Genomic DNA, 19,202 nt, shown 5'->3' with positions numbered 1-19,202 from the left:
ATTAATAATACCATACATCAAATGGACCTAGCAGACATCCACTGAATAGTCCACCCAAGCACCAAAGAATATACTCTGGAATCAACACCCCATAGAACTTTCTCCAAAATCAACCACATACTGAGGTACAAAACAAGCCTCAACAAATACAAAAAGTTTGAAATAATTCCATTCATTCTATCAGATCACAATGCAATGAAACTTAAAATCAAGCCAGAAGAAGCCCTAGTAACTACATGAACACACAGAAATTAAATAACACACTCCTGAATGATGAATGGGTCAAAGGAGAAATTAAGAAAGAAATAAAAGTATTCCTGGAACTAAATCAAAAGAACAATACAACACAACAAAACCTCTGTAGCACCTTGAAAGCGGTCCTTAGAGGGAAGTTTATAGCTCTAAGTGACTACATTAAAAAATCAGAAAGAACACAAATAAATGACAACATTGCAACTCAAGACTCTTGAAAAGTAACAACAAATGAAACCCAAATCAAGAAGACAAGAAAAAATAACAAAAATCAGAGCAGAAATTAATGAAATGGAAACAAAGAAAACAATACAAAGAATCAATGAATCCAAGAGCTGGTTCTTGTAAAACATAAACAAGATTGACAGACCACTAGCCCAGGTAACCAAAAGAAAGAACACCTCCAAATCAACAAAACCAGAGATTAAAGGGGAAACATCACAACAGACACCAAAAAGATCCAGAACATTATAAGGGAATACTTTAAAAACCTATACGCTACTAAATTTGAAAACCTAAAAGAAATGGACAGGTATCTAAAAGCATGGGAATCACCAAAACTAAACCAAGAATAGATCAACAGCTTAAACAAAACCATAACACATAAGGAAATTGAAACTCTAATACAAAACTTCCCATTCAAAAAAAAAAGCCCAGGATCAGACGGATTTACAGCAGAATTCTACCAGACCTTTAAAGAAGATCTATATCCAATACTACTTATTTTATTCAAAAGATAGAAATGGAGGGAGAACTTCCAAATTCCTTCTATGAAGCCAGCCAGCATCTTTCTAATACCAAAACCAGATAAAGATACAACCAAAAAAGAAAACTATAGAGCCATATCCTTAAAGAACATAGATGAAAAATTCTCAACAAAATAATTGCAAACCACATACAGACACATCAAACAGATCATCCTCCGGCTTTATTCCAGAGATGCAAGGATGGTTCAATATACGTAAATCAATAAACATCATAAATCATATAAATTGACTCAAAGACAAGAACCACCTGGTCATCTCAATAGATGCAGAGAAGGCCTTTGGCAAAATCCAACATGTATTTATGTTCAAAGTCATAAAGGGAACTTGGCTGGAGGGGACGAACCTCAACATAATTAAAGACATATACAATAAACCAAGAGCCAACATCATTGTAAATGGAGAAAAACTGGAAGCATTCCAATTGAAATCAGGAGCCAGACAAGGCTGTCCACTATAACCACTCCTTTTCAACATATTGCTTGAAATTATTACAAGAGCAATAAGACAAGAGAAGGAAATTAAAGGAGTAATAATTGGAATTGAAGAGATCAAATTATCCTTATTTGCAGACAATATGAAATTATATCTAAGAGACACCAAAAATTCTACCAGAAAACTCTTAGAAATGATTAACACTTTCACTCAGTAGCAGGTTACAATATTAATCTACAAAAGCCTGTAGATTTTCTATATACCAATAACAAGGAATCAGAGAAAGAGTACATGAAAACACTCCCTCTCACAATAACCTCTACAATGAAAATTTTAAATCTTTAAAGTAAGAGATTGAGAAAGACACCAGAAGATGGAAGGACCTCCCATGCTTATGGATTGGAAGAATTAATATTGTGAAAATGACTACCTTAACAAAAGCCATTTATAGATTCAATGCAATGGCAATCAAAATCCCTATGGCATCTTCACAGAATTGGAAAAAAAAAAATCCTAAAATTCATATGGAAGCACAAAAGACCTCAGATAGCCAAAGCAACCCTGAGTACTAAGAGCAGTGCTGGGGAATTACAATACCAGATTTTAAACTATATTACAGAGCTATAGTCATAGAAACAACGTGGTACTGGCCCAAAAATAGATCCATAGATTAATGGAACAAAATTGAAGAACTAAATATGAGTACATGCAATTTCAGCCACCTGATATTTGACAAAGGGGCCAAGAACATTCACTGGAGGAAAGATAGCATGTTCGAAAAATGGTGCCAGAAAAACTGGATTTTCACCTCTAGAAGAATGAAAATAAGCCCCTATCTTTCACCTTTCACAAAAGTCAACTCCAAATGGATCAAAGACATCACTGTGAAGCCTGAAACTCTGAAACTGTTAGAAGTAAACATTGTCAATAACCTACAAGATATAGGTATAGGAAAGGATTTTCTAAACAGGAGATCAATTGCTCAGGAAATAAGGTCAAGAATCAACAAGTAGGACTTCATTAAACTAAAAAGCTTCTGTACATCAAAAGAAGCAACAAAGGAAGTGATGAGGAAACCCACAGAATGGGAGAAAATCTTTGCAAGTAACACATCTGATAGAGATTTAACATCCAGAATATATAATGAACTCAAAAAACCAAGAAAGAAGTAACCCAATAAGAAGATAGGCTAAGGAGCTGAACAGAGAGTTCTCAAAAGAAGAAATAAAGATGGCTAAGAAGCATCTTAAAAGGTGTTCAACACCATTAGTAATTAGGGAAATGCAAATTAAAAGCACTTTATGATTTTGTCTTATCCCAGTCAGACTGGCTTAGATCAAGAGCACAAATGATACCAAATGTTGGAGAGGTTGCAGGGAAAGGGGAATTCTCATCCACTGCTGGTGGGACTACAAACTTGTCAACCTCTATGGAAAGCAGTGTGGAGCACCCTTGAAAAACTACAAATGATCCTACCATTCGACCCGGTTATACCACTCCTTGGCATATACCCGAAGAACTCACCCTATTGCAGAGACATACATCCATGTTTGTTGCTGCTTTTTTCACAATAACTAAGAGATGGAAGAAACTTAAGCGTCCCTCAGCTGATGAGTGGATAATGAACATTTGGTACATTTATACAAGAGTTTTAATCAACAGTAAAGAAAGATGAAATCATGAAATTTGCAGGTAAAAAGATGGAACTAGAAACTGTTATACTAAATGAACACAGACTCAGAAAAACAAAAACTTCTGTTCTCCCTCATATGTGGATCTTAGCACCAAATCCTTATAAGTGAGTATGTATCCAGTCATAACTACAGGAACCAAGATAATGCAAAGGAACCAGGGAGGTAAAGGAAAAGAAAGAATCTGAGAGAGAAGGACATTAGGAAACAGGTGTTACTAAGGGAGATATGGATAAAATAAGGTTATTTAAATGCGAGGGGGAGGGAGGGTTATACAAGGAAACATGGGGATAAAGGGAAAGAAAGAGCTCAAGAGAGATGGGACCATATTAGAAGGGTATTATAAAGGGAGAAATGGGGAAAATGGGGGCACTTTAAATAGGGAAACCATAGTGGAAGGGTTAGACAATGTGAGAGATAATAATGCCTAGCTAGTTTTAAAAACCAGAGGGAACCATATTAGTCCAACAACCTACTGACAAATTATACATACAACTAGTTCAGGGAAAAAAATATGTCTAGTCAAGGTTTATCTGAGAACATTTGGTTTTTGCCCAAGCCTTATCTACATAGCACATGGTAATTAAAAGTACCAGACTGGTGGAACTAACCTTCTTGGATGGTTAACAGCCATACTTTGAGGCCTATACTAATCTGGTCAGAGGGACTTAAAGAACAGTTTTTTCTACTTGCCCTCCAAGGTCAACTAAGTTCCAGGGGACTATGGAGCATCTCTCAAAATGTCTGTTAACTGTGGTGAGTCACCTGTCCTTTTGTTCAGGGAGGCCATGGAGACCCCACCAGATGGACTTCAACCTGTGTCCAGTCTACAAAGAGGAGGGTCATCACGAAACATTTCCTCCATGCTTTCAAGTGAAGCCAGCCACGTTTGAGCAGGACCTTTGACTTATCTTCACGTAGATGGAACTGGTAAAAGAAAGGAGTCAGGGGTTCTTCCTAAGCCCATGTAACCCCTATGGAACAGATCCTCAAACGACCTTATGAGTAAAAATAAATTAGTTAATCTGGGTCAACTGCATGGTCTTAAACACCCGAAAGGAAGGTATATCCAAAGATTAAAGATGATTAGTCTTAGTATTAGTTATTTAAGAGCCCTTGTGTATAGGTAAAGGCTACATAACAAGGAACAATGCCAGACAGGAGATACCTTCCTTTAAGTTGTTGGCCAGAGTGGCCCAAGAGACTCCCAGACAGTAACCCAGCAGAGAACTGGGAAAATGAGCAGCAGACTCCAATCTTTTGCAAAAGAATATTGACAACTGATTGCTGATAGATGAGGAAGAGCTGATCTTCCTAAAACAAGGGACTCTATCTAGGCTGACTAGACTCAGCAGATGGACTTGCACTGGGGAATGGCTGGTGGCACTGACAACACAGTGGACAGTAACAGGGATGACAGAGTATATGAGCTGCAGTGGGGCTATGGAAGGGTGCCATTTGGGATGTGAGTATAAAGGTGAATAAGATTGTTTGGGATGTTCTGTATGAAATACACGAAAAAAATCAATTAAAAAATTAGACTAACAAACCATTAGTACTCATGATGCAAAATCTTTGTGTGTTTAATTGGTTTACAATTAAATGTCACATAAAATAAGGCTTTTTATGGTTATTAGGCTTAAGGGCTGGGTTGGACCATTGTCTTTCTGGTTTGGGAGTTGAAAATTATTGTCTAGCATTATGATAGCTAAACTTCAGGTAGAAGGCATTCAGGTGTTCCTGCTCCATTGCTCCAAGTCCTGTATCCATAAATGTCCTGTCTTCAACAGTAAGGTATTACCAACTAGTTCTGGAAGATAACCAAGAGGTTAAGCAATAGTCAGTGTTACTTTGGGTGTCTCCTGGACCACTCTCAAATAATGACCAGCATGACAAACTACCTCTCTTGGTGCAGTAGTGGCACTGTTATCCGAGGGGCAATCAACAGGTATCTAATTGGACTTAAAGCCTTCTCAATGGGAAGGAACTCATGGGTTGCACTGTAAACTCAGCCAAATACACATGGCAGGAGAGGACACAGATCTTAGAGAAAACTCTATCTCTTTTGTATCTCTAAACAAATGAGATTGCTTACCCTATGCTAAATATGGATCCTTATATTTACAGACAAGAACACCATAAACCACTCATCAAAGAAGCTTCTTCGTGCAACAGATGGAGACTACTGCACAATCCCACAACTGGTCAGACACAGATAATGTATGTCTGAGAGATGTCCAGCACTAGGTGACAAATCTAAACCTAAGGCTCATGGAACATGGCAGAACAAGGAGTAGAGCGAAAACTAATGTATCCCTCAGCTTCCACGAGCAACGCTTCCTTATGCTACAAAGTGTGATGCACACGGAAGGCCACAAGTGGCCAAGTTTTAAGAAATAAGAGACTTCAGAGTTTGTATCCTTGGATAGGACTCCTATATTGACCCTCACCCACCCACGGCTTAGGGACTATTGTGGAAGAGGGGGCAGGAAGATTATAAAAGCCAAGGCTAGATCATGAACATAGGGAAGCAGAGGCTTTCAGGCCACTGGAGGCTTGCATATGTGAATGTGTGGCAATGGAGGCACTGAGCACAGGACCCAAGCCAACTCAATTAAAAAAGAGCCCAGAGGGGAGAAGAGGAAAGGATGGCAAGCCAGCCCTAGACTGAGAACTATTAGAGACTGTTTGCTACTGGGTAAGGGAGAGTATGTCTTACATACAATCTCTAGATGGGCTGACTAGACGCCAGTGGATAAATTTACACTGAAGGACATCTGAGTACAAATGCTTGATTGAATAGGACGTAACACACAAGGCAGAATACCTGAGGCCTTAAGGGACATGGATAAGTGAGGGAGGTCTAAATTTCATTAACTGTTGTAGGAAATTACAAAAGCTCAGTAAAAAAAATTTTTAAATACGGCTTTCAAACATTTCTTAAGAATAGACTTCTATTTATACTGAGGGTAAAAATTATCTGGAGATAGCTAGCAGTTGACCCACGCAGGTGATATGGTGTTCCCAGTCATCACTTATTTAGCTTCAGTGTGTCTTCTGGCTTGTGTTGATTTTCTGACATGTGTTGAATTTATTGACATGAGATAAATGTATATAGTTTGAGGGATTTCCTCAGACTTCCATAGCTGACTGGTAACTAGTTAGGGTTTCAATCCAGGTCTTTCATGAGTACAGAGCTCTCTATCAAATAAGGTGAATGGGTCTGATTGTGTAAAATGCCCTCTTTAACATTAAACTATCCAGTGCCTTCCATTTGAAGAGCAGATAAGAATAGCAAATAACAAAACTATGTGATGACATGCAGGTGCTCTGTTGTATCTTTAAAATATTTAATGAAGCTGGGTGTGGTAGCACACGCCTTTAATCCCAGCACTTGGGAGGCAGAGGCAGGTGGATCTCTGTGAGTTCAAGGCCAGCCTGGTCTACATAGTGAGTTCCAGGACAGCTGGGGCTACAGAGAAACCCTGTCTCAGAAAAAAAAAAAAAAAAGACCAAAAAAATATATATATTTAATGAAATACAAACCCAAAGAAATAAAATTCTGGGTTTTTCAAGGGCAAACACAGTATCTACAAAAGTTCATTGATGTTGTTTTAGATTTTGTTTTGGGGTTTTCTGTTTTGTTTTGTTTTGTGGGTTTTGTTTTTGTTTTTTATTGTTTTTGTTTTGCTTTGTTTTGTTTTGTTTTGAGATAGGGTCTCCCTATAGCCACAGCTTGTCTGGAACTTTCTATGTAGACCAGGCTGGCTTCAATCTCACAGAGATCCACCTGCCCCTGTCTCCCAAGTGCTGGAATTAAAGGTGTGTACGTAAGGTGATACATGGCCTTTCATTACCTCTTAGTCACTAGGCCTACTCCATCTTGGCTGCTTATGACTCTTAGCCCACACATTCAAGGCTCCAGCCTCAAATCATCTCATCTTTCCTTGTCCTTTAATCAGGCCCAAGATTGTTTGCTCATCTGTCTTATCACCTCTTATTATTATGTAATTCACCTCATCAGTTTTTAACTATAATATTATCTGACATGTTTAGCAATTACTCCAGATCTTCTTTCCCTACTGCCTCTATTATTTACATTTCTCCTCCTGTCACACTCTTTCCTCTCCCATTTACAATCACCAAGTCTCTCAGCAGGTTTAATTTGCTCTGTGAGGCTCCGCTATATTCTGTCCTATTAAGAGAAGATTTTAATTACTTTATTACTTTCCCCACAGAATTCATGCATGCCTTACTCTATACCCGCTGGTTTTGCCATGTGCACTACTAAAATGTAAGATACTTAAAAGCACAGCTTCCATTTTTCTTTCTTGTCCTAGTGCATATATAGAAGCTATTCAAACATTATTTATGTCAAAGAACAAAGGCAATAATATACCAAAAAATCACAAAATACATTAATTTCCAGTAAAATCACCTAAGGTAAGATCTGTGCCTGTATATCTTCCTATCTTTCTCTTTTTTTCTTGAATTTCTCATTTTTAAGCCCGTTAAAAGAGTTATAACAATGAAATTACAAAATCATGCTTAAATCATTTATTTTTCCTTTCTTTAAATATAACCCGATTCTGAGGGAGAACTGCTTTCTTAACAAAGTGACTTTCATTTGAGAACATGCAGCTTCTTCATTTCATAATTTGCTTTGAAAATACATTTGCAAGGCATTCATGTTTATTTTTGTTCAGTAATGTGTTAAGATTTTCACAAATATACTCTAAGAAAGAAGCAGAAACTGAAGAATTGTGGAAGAACAATCTCTTAAATTTTATTTTAATGATAGCAAGGCTTTTGAGGCAAAAGTATCTCCTTTTAAGAAATAATGTAAGAATGGCCAAAACTCAGCTGGTGAAAGGCCTTGCCACACAAGCCTGATAACCTGAGTTGGAATCTCAGCACCTGTGGTGAAAGGAGAACCAAATCCCAAAAGTTGCCCTCTGATCTCTGCATGTGCATGCAGAGAGAGAGAGAGAGAGAGAGAGAGAGAGAGAGGAGAGAGAGAGAAGTGAATAAATTTTTAAATAAAAATAAAACTCTAAAACAAGAAATAATATGAAGACACAATGAATTATAAACTATGACAATAAACAAAGGCAAAGAGAAAGGAAGAAAAGAATTAACCCTAAGTTGTCTAACCACTAGATGCCATTAAAATAGAATAGTCACTGAGCCCAGCAAAACCCAAAGAGCGGCAAGGTATTATGTTCAGTCTTTTTCTTATCTAAGAATCCCGTAGTGTGGGCATAGATAAGGATCTTAAGGGAAAGATTTTATTTTCATGATTGGGTTTTCCCCTACCTAATTATTTACTTGAATTAATCTCTTCAGTACCCTCTTAAATATTTAGATTCCTTAGGATCCTACTCTGGTTCCTCTGTTATTTACACGTTCCATAGTTTATCTCTTCTGTTCCTACTATATTAACTACTTATAAAAGCTAACATTTGCTTTTCTCCCCTTAGCTCTACACCCATTTGCTGTTCTGCTAATGGAATAGCTTTGGGTGGAAGAACCCCAGGTATCTCGAACTCGGTAGTCTTTCCTCATCCCCTCCCTTCACAGATATATCCCTCCTGACAATTTCTCAGTCCATACACTTTAAAATCATCTTTTATTCTTCTGCACATTCCCCACCATCAGTTGACTGGTTTTTCACCAAATTTCATAGTTCTAAATTAGTTTTCATTCCATTCTGTTGGTATATTTTCTCTTCTCTTTTCTTGCCTATTTGTTCTAATAATTTCCTGCATCTTTGCTTAGACTTCACTCCAAAAACAGCATTAAAACCTACATAAATAAGCAATCAATCTACCAGTATGATAGAAATCTTATCACTCCACTGTTTCATTTTAATTCTTCACATTGAACATAAAGTCCCAAATCACAGCACGCTCCATGCTTACTCCCAGGTCTACCTTTCTTTTGGGTGATGTGTTACCTAGTTTGTTCTTTGTTTTGTTTTAATAATTCTTATTTTTTTGTTTGTTTTTATTTTTTTGAGACAGAGTCTCCCTATAACCCCAGCTGGCCTGGAACTTGCTTTGTAGACCAGGGTGACCTCAATCTCACAGTGATCTGCTCTGCCTCTGCCTCCCAAGCTCTAGGATTAAAGGCTTATGTAACCACACCTGGCCGTTCTTGTTCATTTATGGCAGTGTTCTTATTTTCCTTTCATGGCTCCCAAAATTTTTAAAGATTTAGTTCTTTAGATTTTATCTGGAAGATCATTCCTCTAATGTCTCTCCCTCCTCATTCTGTGCTGTAAGTTCCCTTTCCACTACATTTTAAATTAAATTTAACCACTTTTCAATTAATGCATCAGCTATGACTTGGGAATAAAATAATAGAAAACTAAAATTATTCTTATTTTGCATTTTGTACAAAAACACAGCAAATTGCTCCAGCTAAACAATATGCATAAGATCTACAGATCAGGATACAAAATTAAAGACTCCGACTCCAAAACTCCATCCTGAACCATTCTCTAGACTGCCTTTTGAAGGAGGTAAGACATAACTTACCGATTTGACATCAATCAAGTAGAATGTTGGTCCAGTTATAACAGCAGGTTCACTCCAGCTAATGCTGATACTAAAAGGAGAGGTTGCCACCACATGAACATTTTCGGGAGGACCATCTGGAGCTATAACAATAGGAAATTGGTCACCCTGCCAAATAGTTATCACATGCTACATTATAATAAAAAAATCAATGAAAAATGGATAGTCACAATGAATTAATTTTACATTAATTTGCAGGTCATAAACATGCTAAAAGCACTAGCAAATCAAAATACTGAATTTCTGAAAATAGTTACTGTATGTAAATGATTTCCATATGAAAAATAATTAATTAGAATCATAACATGTGATTTTTAAACTTGACATAGCATTTTTAAAAGACAGCATTACCATAAATAAAATTAGCTTTTCATATATAAATATTTTATTTAAAAATAAATAACTTAGCAATGTTGTTTCAAGAAAACTGAAAGTAGCAAAAAACACAGTTTAAAATGGAAACTCATTTGGGGCTAGAGAAATGGTTCAGTGGCTAAGAACACTTGCTGTTCTTCCAGAAGACCCAGGTTTGATTCCCAGCACCCACATGGCAGCTAACAGCAGTCCATAACTCCAATTACAGGGGAATTGACACCCTCATCTGGCCTCTCAGGCATTGTACACATGTTGTAGCACTTATACATATGTAGGCAAATCACTAATACACATAAAAAATAAATTAATAAAATATTTTTAAAAAATGAAACTCATATAAAATACTAGTATTGTTTAAAGTATCATTTATTAATATAAATTGGGTTTATTAATACTTTCACTGAAGGGTAGACAAAAGTGTAGGTTTAATACTTGGTCTGATCTTTTGTTAGACAAAAACTTTCAATTTATCAAGATTTATGAAACAACTATTGAAAGCCTTTATGTGTGAATTTTCAATTTTTGAAACACCTAGAAATTAGAAAAATTAGGAGTATGCTAAGAAGTTAATTCAGTTATTGTAACATAGGCATCAATAAAGAAATACTACTGTGCCAACTTTGTTCCTTGCAGGGACCCCAGTGCTCTGTAGTGATATTGAGAGAGACTTATTTTTTGGTGAGAAAGAAAGAGAGAGAGAGAGAGGTTTCCTTGTAGCACCAACTGGCTTGGAACTCACTATGTAGATAAGGCCGACTCCATCCCAGAGATTCACTTGCCTCTGCCTCCCAAGTACTAGGATTAAAGATATGTACGACCACACCCAGCAAGAGAGAATTATTTTTGAAAAGTTTGATTTATAAATCCAAAAGACCAATCATTTCTGATGATGTACTATATCCTGATATGATATAAAATGAAGACAAAATACTTTCTTAAATGAATTTCCAATCGAGGGACAGCAATAAGTTCTTGGTAAAACAACAAAAACTCTGAACATCAGTTTTTCAGATGTATATTTAGTGGTTTTTAAAATATTATTTTTTAAGTTTTTATTTGTTTATTTTTATTTTATTTGTATACTGTTGTGCCTGCATGTAAATGCACTCAAGTCATGCAGTCCCCAGGAGGACAGAAGAGGGCATTGGATGCCCTGAACTGGAGTTATGGATGGTTGTTAACCACCATGTGGGTGCTGGGATTCAAACTTGGGTCTCTGCAAGAGCAGCCAGTACTCTTAACTGCTGAGCTATCTCTCCAGCCCCATTTAGTAATATCTTTATATATTTTTTTAATTTTAAAGAAAATTCAGTAACACACTCCAGAGCAAGAGTACATCTCTTTCACAGGTGGCTGTAAATTTCTAGGTTCACAGTTGAATAATACAGTTACACAATATTGAACTCAGTATAAGCCTTGTAAGACTTAAATTGAATGAGTTTTTAACCTTTAAAAAAAGATCTCCATTTCATTTTAGAATATATTGTTCTTGCAGAAAGACTCATTGTTTTTGCTGCTAACACTGAGATGTTGGCCCATGCATCTCTAATCTGTATGTATACAATTATTACTAGTCATAATCGGTTGCACTTGGATCCTTGGCACCTGTGTATGTCTATAAAGTCATCGGGTAGATTTCAATGGTAATGTTTATCACCTCTACTAATTAACGTGACATAAATTTCCATGCTTCCTCCTCAAATATAATACATTTTTAAAAATTTGATTTTTTGTGTGTGTGTATGTATATCACACAGATCATCCCAAACCATCTTATTCAATTATACATCCACTTTCCAGATGGCACCCTCCCATAGCCTCCCTCCCCTCACTAGAGCCCTTATACTCTGATATCCCTGCTACTGTCTGCTGTGTTGTCGGCACCCCAGTCATTCCCCACTTCTTGTCCATCTGGTGAATCTAGTCAGCCTATCTAGAGGTCTTTGTTTTAGGAAGGTCAGCTGTTCCTCATCTAGCAGCAACCAGTTCTCAATATTCCTTTAGGTAAGATTGGGGTCTGCTGTTCACCCCAATATTTTTTAAAGTCATATATAGGCACAGGAAAGGAGTTTATGAGCAGGACCCCGATAGCACAGACATTAAGACCAAGAGTAGATAGATGAGACCTCATGAAACTAAAAAGCTTCTGTACAGCAAAGACACAATCATTTTAGTGAAAAGCCAGCCTACAGAATGAAAAAAATTCGACCAGCTATACATGTGACAGAGAGTTAGTATCTAGAATATACAATGGACTCAAATCGAGAGAAGAAACAATTTCTATTTAAAAAAATGGAGCATGGAACTAAACAGAGAGTTCACAAAAACTGAAATACAAATGGCTGAGAATATTTTTTAAAAGATAGAAACCCAGGGCTGGAGAGATGGCTCAGCAGTTAAGAACACTTGCAGAAGTCTGGGGTTCGAATCTCAGCACCCACATGGCAGCTAACAACTGTCCATAACTCTAGTTCCAGAGGATCTGACAGCCTCTTCTGTCTTCCAATGGCATTGCACAACATGCAGGCAATACACACATACATATAAAATAAAAATAATAAATAAAATAATTTTTACAAAAGTTATTTTAAAAAAGATCAAAACCCTTAGCCTTTAGGGAAATGCAAATTAAAACTACTCTGGGGTTTCATCTTATCTGGGTCAGAATGGCTAACATCAAAAGAAACAACAACAAATGCTGACGCAGATGTGGGGAAAGGGGCACACTCATTTATGGCCTGTGCAAACTGATGCTACCACTATGGAAATAGAGTGGAGGTTTCTCAAAAAGCCAGAAAGAACTCCACCACATGATCCAGATCCACTACCTTAAGGTATGTACCCAAAAAACTACATATCCTACTACAGAGATACTTATTCATTCATGCTTCTTGATGCTATATTCCCACAATAGCCAGTCTAAATGTCCATGAACTAATGAATGGATAATGAAAATGTTGTATATTTGCATTACATAATATTATTCTGCTGCTAAGAAAACTGAAAACATGGATGGAGCAGGAACTAATCATTGTGATGATATAACCCCGAACCACAAAGACATATTTCACACCTTTTCTCCATTTGTGCATGCTAGCTTTAAATCTTTATATATGCATGTTTCATTTGGAATATCTTAAAGAAGTCAGAAAACTAGTAATGGGTAATGGGGGCAGGACTACTTTTAAGCGGGGCGGGAGATAGACCACAGTTGTATAAAACTGGGAAGGGGAATAATGCAACAGGAAAAATTATGTTCATATGGAAACATACTACTGTAAAAGCTTCTTAAAATATATACATACACACATATAAAAATAGTTTAAATGGAGTTACTCTACAATGGGGCAGCAATGTCCCTACTAGGCACCACAGGCTAGCAAATAAAAAGGCCAGTGCCAGGAATGGGTTACCTTTTTGAACTAGTGTCCAATGAGGTCCTTTAGACCACAAAACATTATAGGCTATTGCCTTTGCTTTTAGTTACCATCCAGAACTTGAAATCAATGCCCTGTTGCCTAAGATACCACATGCCTAATTCATGCAATACAGAGAAATCAAGCTGGTACTAAACTCAAAGCTTCATCCCTACTGGCTAGATCTCATGGTGTTGGAATGTTCTAGCCATACTACCAGAAAAGAAAAGCAATCAGCAGTCTTACCCAGCTGTGAATTCTGAGTTATGATAACCACCAACCCAGCAAGACACTCTCACTGGAGCAATAGTGCCAAGAATGTCATGCAAGTAACCAATAAGTTTCTGATTGGTTATAAGACTCATTCCGCAAGATGTAACCTATACCTGGAACAATTATCAGGGCAAAGAACCTGTGTCTAAATAGGTTGTAGGCCCTAGGGGAGAACCTACAAATGGACATAGAATTAAGCTAGCCTCCTAATGACTTATTCTTACACTTATAGATTAGTGCATCTCTCAACCATCATCAGAGAAGCTTCTCTTTGCACTAGATACCAATTAACATAGAGACTACAACTGGCTAAAGTACAGAGAATAAGAAATTATGGTGTGCTTAAGCCTAAATGGGACAACTATGTCACAGCCCCCCTCCCACAGCTTAGTGATCATCACTGAAGAGGATCGAAATATTGTAAGAGCAGAGGTGTTAGATGACCACAATGAAACTGTGTTTTCCACATACAGCACGGAAGTTGCACATATGAACTCACAGCAGATGTGACAGCATGTATGTACAAGACCTGTGCAAGCTCAAGCCAGACAAAAACTTAGCATAGAGGAGGGAAGTCCCACCCAGGGATGAATATCTATTGTCAATTGGTAACTGCTGTGAGAGGAAGAGTCAGTTTTCATTAAGGGTGAGGCTCCCAGTACGTCAACTATTTTCCAGTGGATGGCCCCCACACCCTAGAGTATATGGATAGCACGAATTGAACTCAGTGAGTTCTCAATAAAAAAGAGGACACAAGTTGTATGAATAGGGAAAGAGGAGATGGTTCTAGGAGAAGTTGGTGGATGGAGGGTGCATATAATCAAAATATAAAATTCTCAAAAAAATAATAAAATATTTTGGATATGAAGACAAAATACATGGAAGTAGCCATTTCCTAAATTCTTACTCTGAAAATGAGCCCCTAAGGCTCACCAGGCTGCCAGAGAGATGCATAGGACAGAAAAAAATAAGAATCACTAAATTCTGGAAATAGTAATTCCAAAGACAGAATTGTTCATGGAGAAAAATTGTACAAATAATCTCCACATACTAACATGGGAACTAAATTATGGAGAACTTGATCACAATGCTAAAGAATTTGGAGTCCATTCTTTAAATAATAGGATAACCTAATTAGTAAAGAAGTATTTGTTTAACCCTTAAGAAGAATATTCAGGTAGCTAGGGGAAAAAAATGAACGCATTGATGCAAATTGAGTCAATACAGGTTACTTATTTCCAAAAAGTCAGATGTGACATGAGACTGCAGATCAGAACAATGGCAGTAGGTAGAGATAGGAAGAGATGAATGCTATCATTAAATACTCCATAGAGACAGTAACTCTCCACTGCAGGGGAGGACGTTGTCATAAGACAATCAAATATGCTGATGCTGTGATGTTGGACTTTCACAGGCAATAGGAAAATGAGCAAAACTTTCAGGAAATTGCTAATAAACTGAGATACTGTATAGAAGATTTGGTGTATGTGGTGCTCTCATATCCTACTTACCCCTTAAATTAACTAGTTCAAAGCAGGAAACAATATCTGGAATCTGGTTGATTTGTCTCTACAAAGGATGCAAACACAGTGATGCTGGGATTGCACTTATGACTAGTCATTATAGCAGGAAAATTTGTCCCCTTACTGATGCCCAGACATCACAAGCAACTTACTGAGAATGTTTCTAACTTAAGGAAGTTGCTGAGAGCTTTGTTTCTTTAATGGTGGTAGCTTGTGCTTGCAAATATTTTCAGGAGACTGCCCAATCTTCTTGGCTCCACAGTATAGCTCAATGGAGTCTCAGTTAAGAACAAATCTAGACCCCTCACCTATAGTAAACTTGGGAAGTCAGTATGTCCGCATATCAGTTCAGAAAGCATCATGATGCATTGTTTTGATTTCTTGTGGTTCACAGTAAAATGTCAGCCCTGCAATTATTCCTTTAATATGAACAATCAAAGTGCTCATCAGGGAGTGTCTGCTACCCCAAGCAGAGCAGAACGAAAGTGACATTCAAAGATCACTCATGACACATCCTACTAAATATTTTATGCTTCACACATAGAGCAAACCTTTTTTTAAAGCAAGCTATTCGTTCCCTTGCTGATCTGTGCTAAATGTCATTTCTTGAACTTTGTGCAAATGTTACCTGTGTTAACTACTTTTACAAAAAATTTCTTAGAATCTATCTTATCAGCTTGTGTCATTGAAATATTAAAACTCCTAAATTGAAACCAAGAAATGCAAGGAACTACACATAACAGAATATGAGTATCTGATGTGTATATAACATATACTAATACAGTTCATTTGCACGAACCGATGGGGTAACTATTTAATTCATAGACAACTTAAAAGAAAACTTAGGGTACCAAATATTCACTAATTATAAAACAGTATTTAAGGGTATCAGAACTGAATGCAGTAATTCTCAGACAAGCTTTTATGTGCAACTTCTTACCTGCCAACAGAATGTTTTGGAGACTCCTTACCTCTGGCCTATATGTAAATAATAGAGACAATAAAAGACTAAATGAGAATGAGCTGCTTAAAAGGAAAAATTACTGCAGCCCTTTCATTACATTTTCCATACCGATTGTACCAGAATGTGTCTATGAAACGATGCCAGTGAGAATTCTTGACAGCTATAATTGTGGCCCTCCACTTTTATTGTAAATGACTGATGATCTACCATGTCTTTTAATTTATATTAAAATAACAGTTACTTTTCAAGGAGGAAAAAGAGCTAGCATTTAAGTATTTTCTTTCATTTAAATAGTATGATATAACAAAAAAATTTCAAGGACTTCTAAATAATTTTTTCATGGAATTTGTCAAAATTTCAAAAATACAAAACAAAATAGATCCAATATCATTGTTTTCTTTGGACACAGTATATAGTAATCTGTCACGATAGTCATGTAAAAAGGGAATATAAAATTACCATTGTGAATGCCAAGTGCTAAAATAAAGAAAGGTAATGATGACAAAGCTATAAGGAGTAGGAAGGAACCAGGGTGAAAGCTTAGAAAGTTACAGGCGTCTTTGGGAGACTTTGTTTGTCTCCCTGTAAACTGTCACATTCTGATTTAGGGTTGTTTGTGAAATGAATCTAGGCAGTAATGGGCCAAGATATCACTCTACCCTTTCTCTTATAAATCACAGCAATTTACTCAGTAGGAATGATCCATCCTTATTCTCTCATTCCCCATAATCCAATCACTTCCTTTCATAAGCACTTTCCCCCTGGTTTTCACAATAATGCATTTTCTGTAACTAACAACCATCATTTCCTGATTATCATGCTTCTATCCTTGCACAGGAATGTGGGTCTTATGTGGGTCAGGGTCATCTTTCCCATCCATCTGTGTCTCCATGCTAAGTGTCTTAGCTGGAAGGTGAGTCTGGATAGACCATCATTTTGCCTAGTCCATATAAAAGTTTGAATGTTCCCAAGTCTGAGCCACTTTAAGAACCAGTACATTTCAGAGGGTCTAATATTACACTTTCAGAAGCATCACATTCAAAGATTTGTCAGCAACATTTTCTTTTACACAGCCTCAAAAATTAATGTTGAAAATATGATAGAAAATACTCAACGGTATCAAGTACAGCACTCTATGGAGAATTTCCTAAAAGATTCAGTGTTAAATAAAAAATAAGATGTGAAAGCAGTTCACAAGGCAGAAAATGTTGAATTCTATGCAATGTAATTTAGGTTTTCTATTCATCTATTTTCATTCAAGTTCAGTTTAAACTAAGTTTTAAAAACCTACCATTCAGGTTATGTTAGTTTCAGAACCTAATATGCAATCATCAGCATTAAATGAAATGTTCTGTGACTTCTTTGCTGTGGAGGTATTAACCACCTTGGGTTTGTGAGCTCACTTTAACTGAGGACACCTGGATGAATTAACTTAGTGTCTCAGGTATCTCTAGAGACTAGAGTCTATCTAGGCTCTCTAGGTAGAGTTCTTATACCTTAAAGAATTTGAGGTATCAACACACCAGAAGAATCTCAGCAATTAGATTTGCCATATTTTACACACCAAAAGCTTCTCAGTACACAGCTCTGTCCAGTGGCTGAGCCACTGTGATAATTGCCTGTCCTTCCCTAGTGTTGGATGTTTCCCTAGAGCCCAGTGATTTCCTTGGCCAGTATGGATATCACTGTTGGTATATGAAATATTTCCTACCACTTCACAGACTTATAATTATGTTTTAGAGTTAGATTTTGCAAAAAGAAAGTGGCAACTCTGAATTTGTCACATCATGCTGTGTGACACATATGGAGACTACTTCATGGACAATCACAGAATTAGACTTTACTGTATAATTTTCTCATTTGCTCTTAAAGGAGTTGTTACCTATTACCATGTCAGGCCAGGTTAACTTGAAAGAACTACAAAATTTACAAAAACCTTCATCACTTCTAATATTAATACTATTAATTTAGGATAACACAGCTTTTCCTAAAATTATATCATATTTACAAAACTAGTTTGTATAATAGCGACTCTTAGACTCTGGTCTGCAGAGTAGCAGTATCAACATCACTGGTAATAGTCATAAATTCTAATGTCACATTTCACGTCAACTGCATTGAACCCTAGATAGGTGCACAATTAATTAATATGCACTCCAGTAGCCTGTTACCTAATTTTAAGAACCATTGCATTCTAATGACAACATGCTCTTTGGAAAAGCAGTGCTACTTCTTTTAGGCTGGATAACCACAATTACAAAACTTAGTAACAAAGGTAGAAAGGGGGATTAATTGACTACTTCTGTGAAGAAGTTTGGGAGCCAGTGATCAACATGCAGATCATGCATCTAAGCAATCACCCTACAGAGTGGTCTACTCTTAATTTTCATTTGAATATTTTAATTATGGATAAACTCTAAGGCAAGATTCTTCTTACCATTACTTACTCCAATCAACAAAGTTTCTAGAATATAAATCGTGATAAACAAATGTAACTAATTTCACATTACCTTAAAAAGGGACATATAAACATTATAGACTCTTTCAAGGCAGGCCATCACCAGAATAGACTTCAAGGGCTAAAATAAATGCTACTATTTTGTCCTCTTTCATTTGTTCATAGGCATAGTTTAGATAAATATTAGGACTATCATTAAAGAAAAATTTAAAAATAAATCAAGGGTTTCAGAAACTTCCAGTTTGAAGTTGAAATCAATAGTTCAAGGATATGTATCTTATGGAAAGTCCTACCCCATTGGTTTGAAATTTCTGAATTGTTTGCTTGAAATCTGTAAGATATCTTCAGTTAGTTATTTCCCAGTATAATTAGTTAGAGGTGGTAACATCACAGAGTGATAATACTTATAATTTGGAATTTTGATTTTTAATGTTGTAGAAAAAGTCATACTAATTGTTCATACAAGTGAGATT

At 36.6% G+C, this 19,202-nt stretch overlaps 1 protein-coding gene across 1 annotated transcript in view; it reads right to left on the bottom strand.

Annotated features, from left to right (window-relative positions):
- Nucleotides 1-19,202, bottom strand: part of Ptprq (protein tyrosine phosphatase receptor type Q) — a 227,017-nt gene that overhangs the window by 79,115 nt on the left and 128,700 nt on the right. Inside the window, exon 27 of the mRNA XM_008852127.2 lies at nt 9,682-9,803. Within this exon, the coding sequence (XP_008850349.1) occupies nt 9,682-9,803 (122 nt within the window). The remainder of the gene's footprint in view (nt 1-9,681; nt 9,804-19,202) is intronic.

This window comes from Nannospalax galili, unplaced genomic scaffold (genome assembly GCF_000622305.1).
Source record: "Nannospalax galili isolate Female #2095 unplaced genomic scaffold, S.galili_v1.0 scaffold390, whole genome shotgun sequence".
Lineage (NCBI taxonomy): Eukaryota > Metazoa > Chordata > Mammalia > Rodentia > Spalacidae > Nannospalax > Nannospalax galili.
The sequence above is the reverse complement of the archived record's forward strand: the minus strand, read 5'-3'. Positions and strand labels throughout refer to the sequence as shown.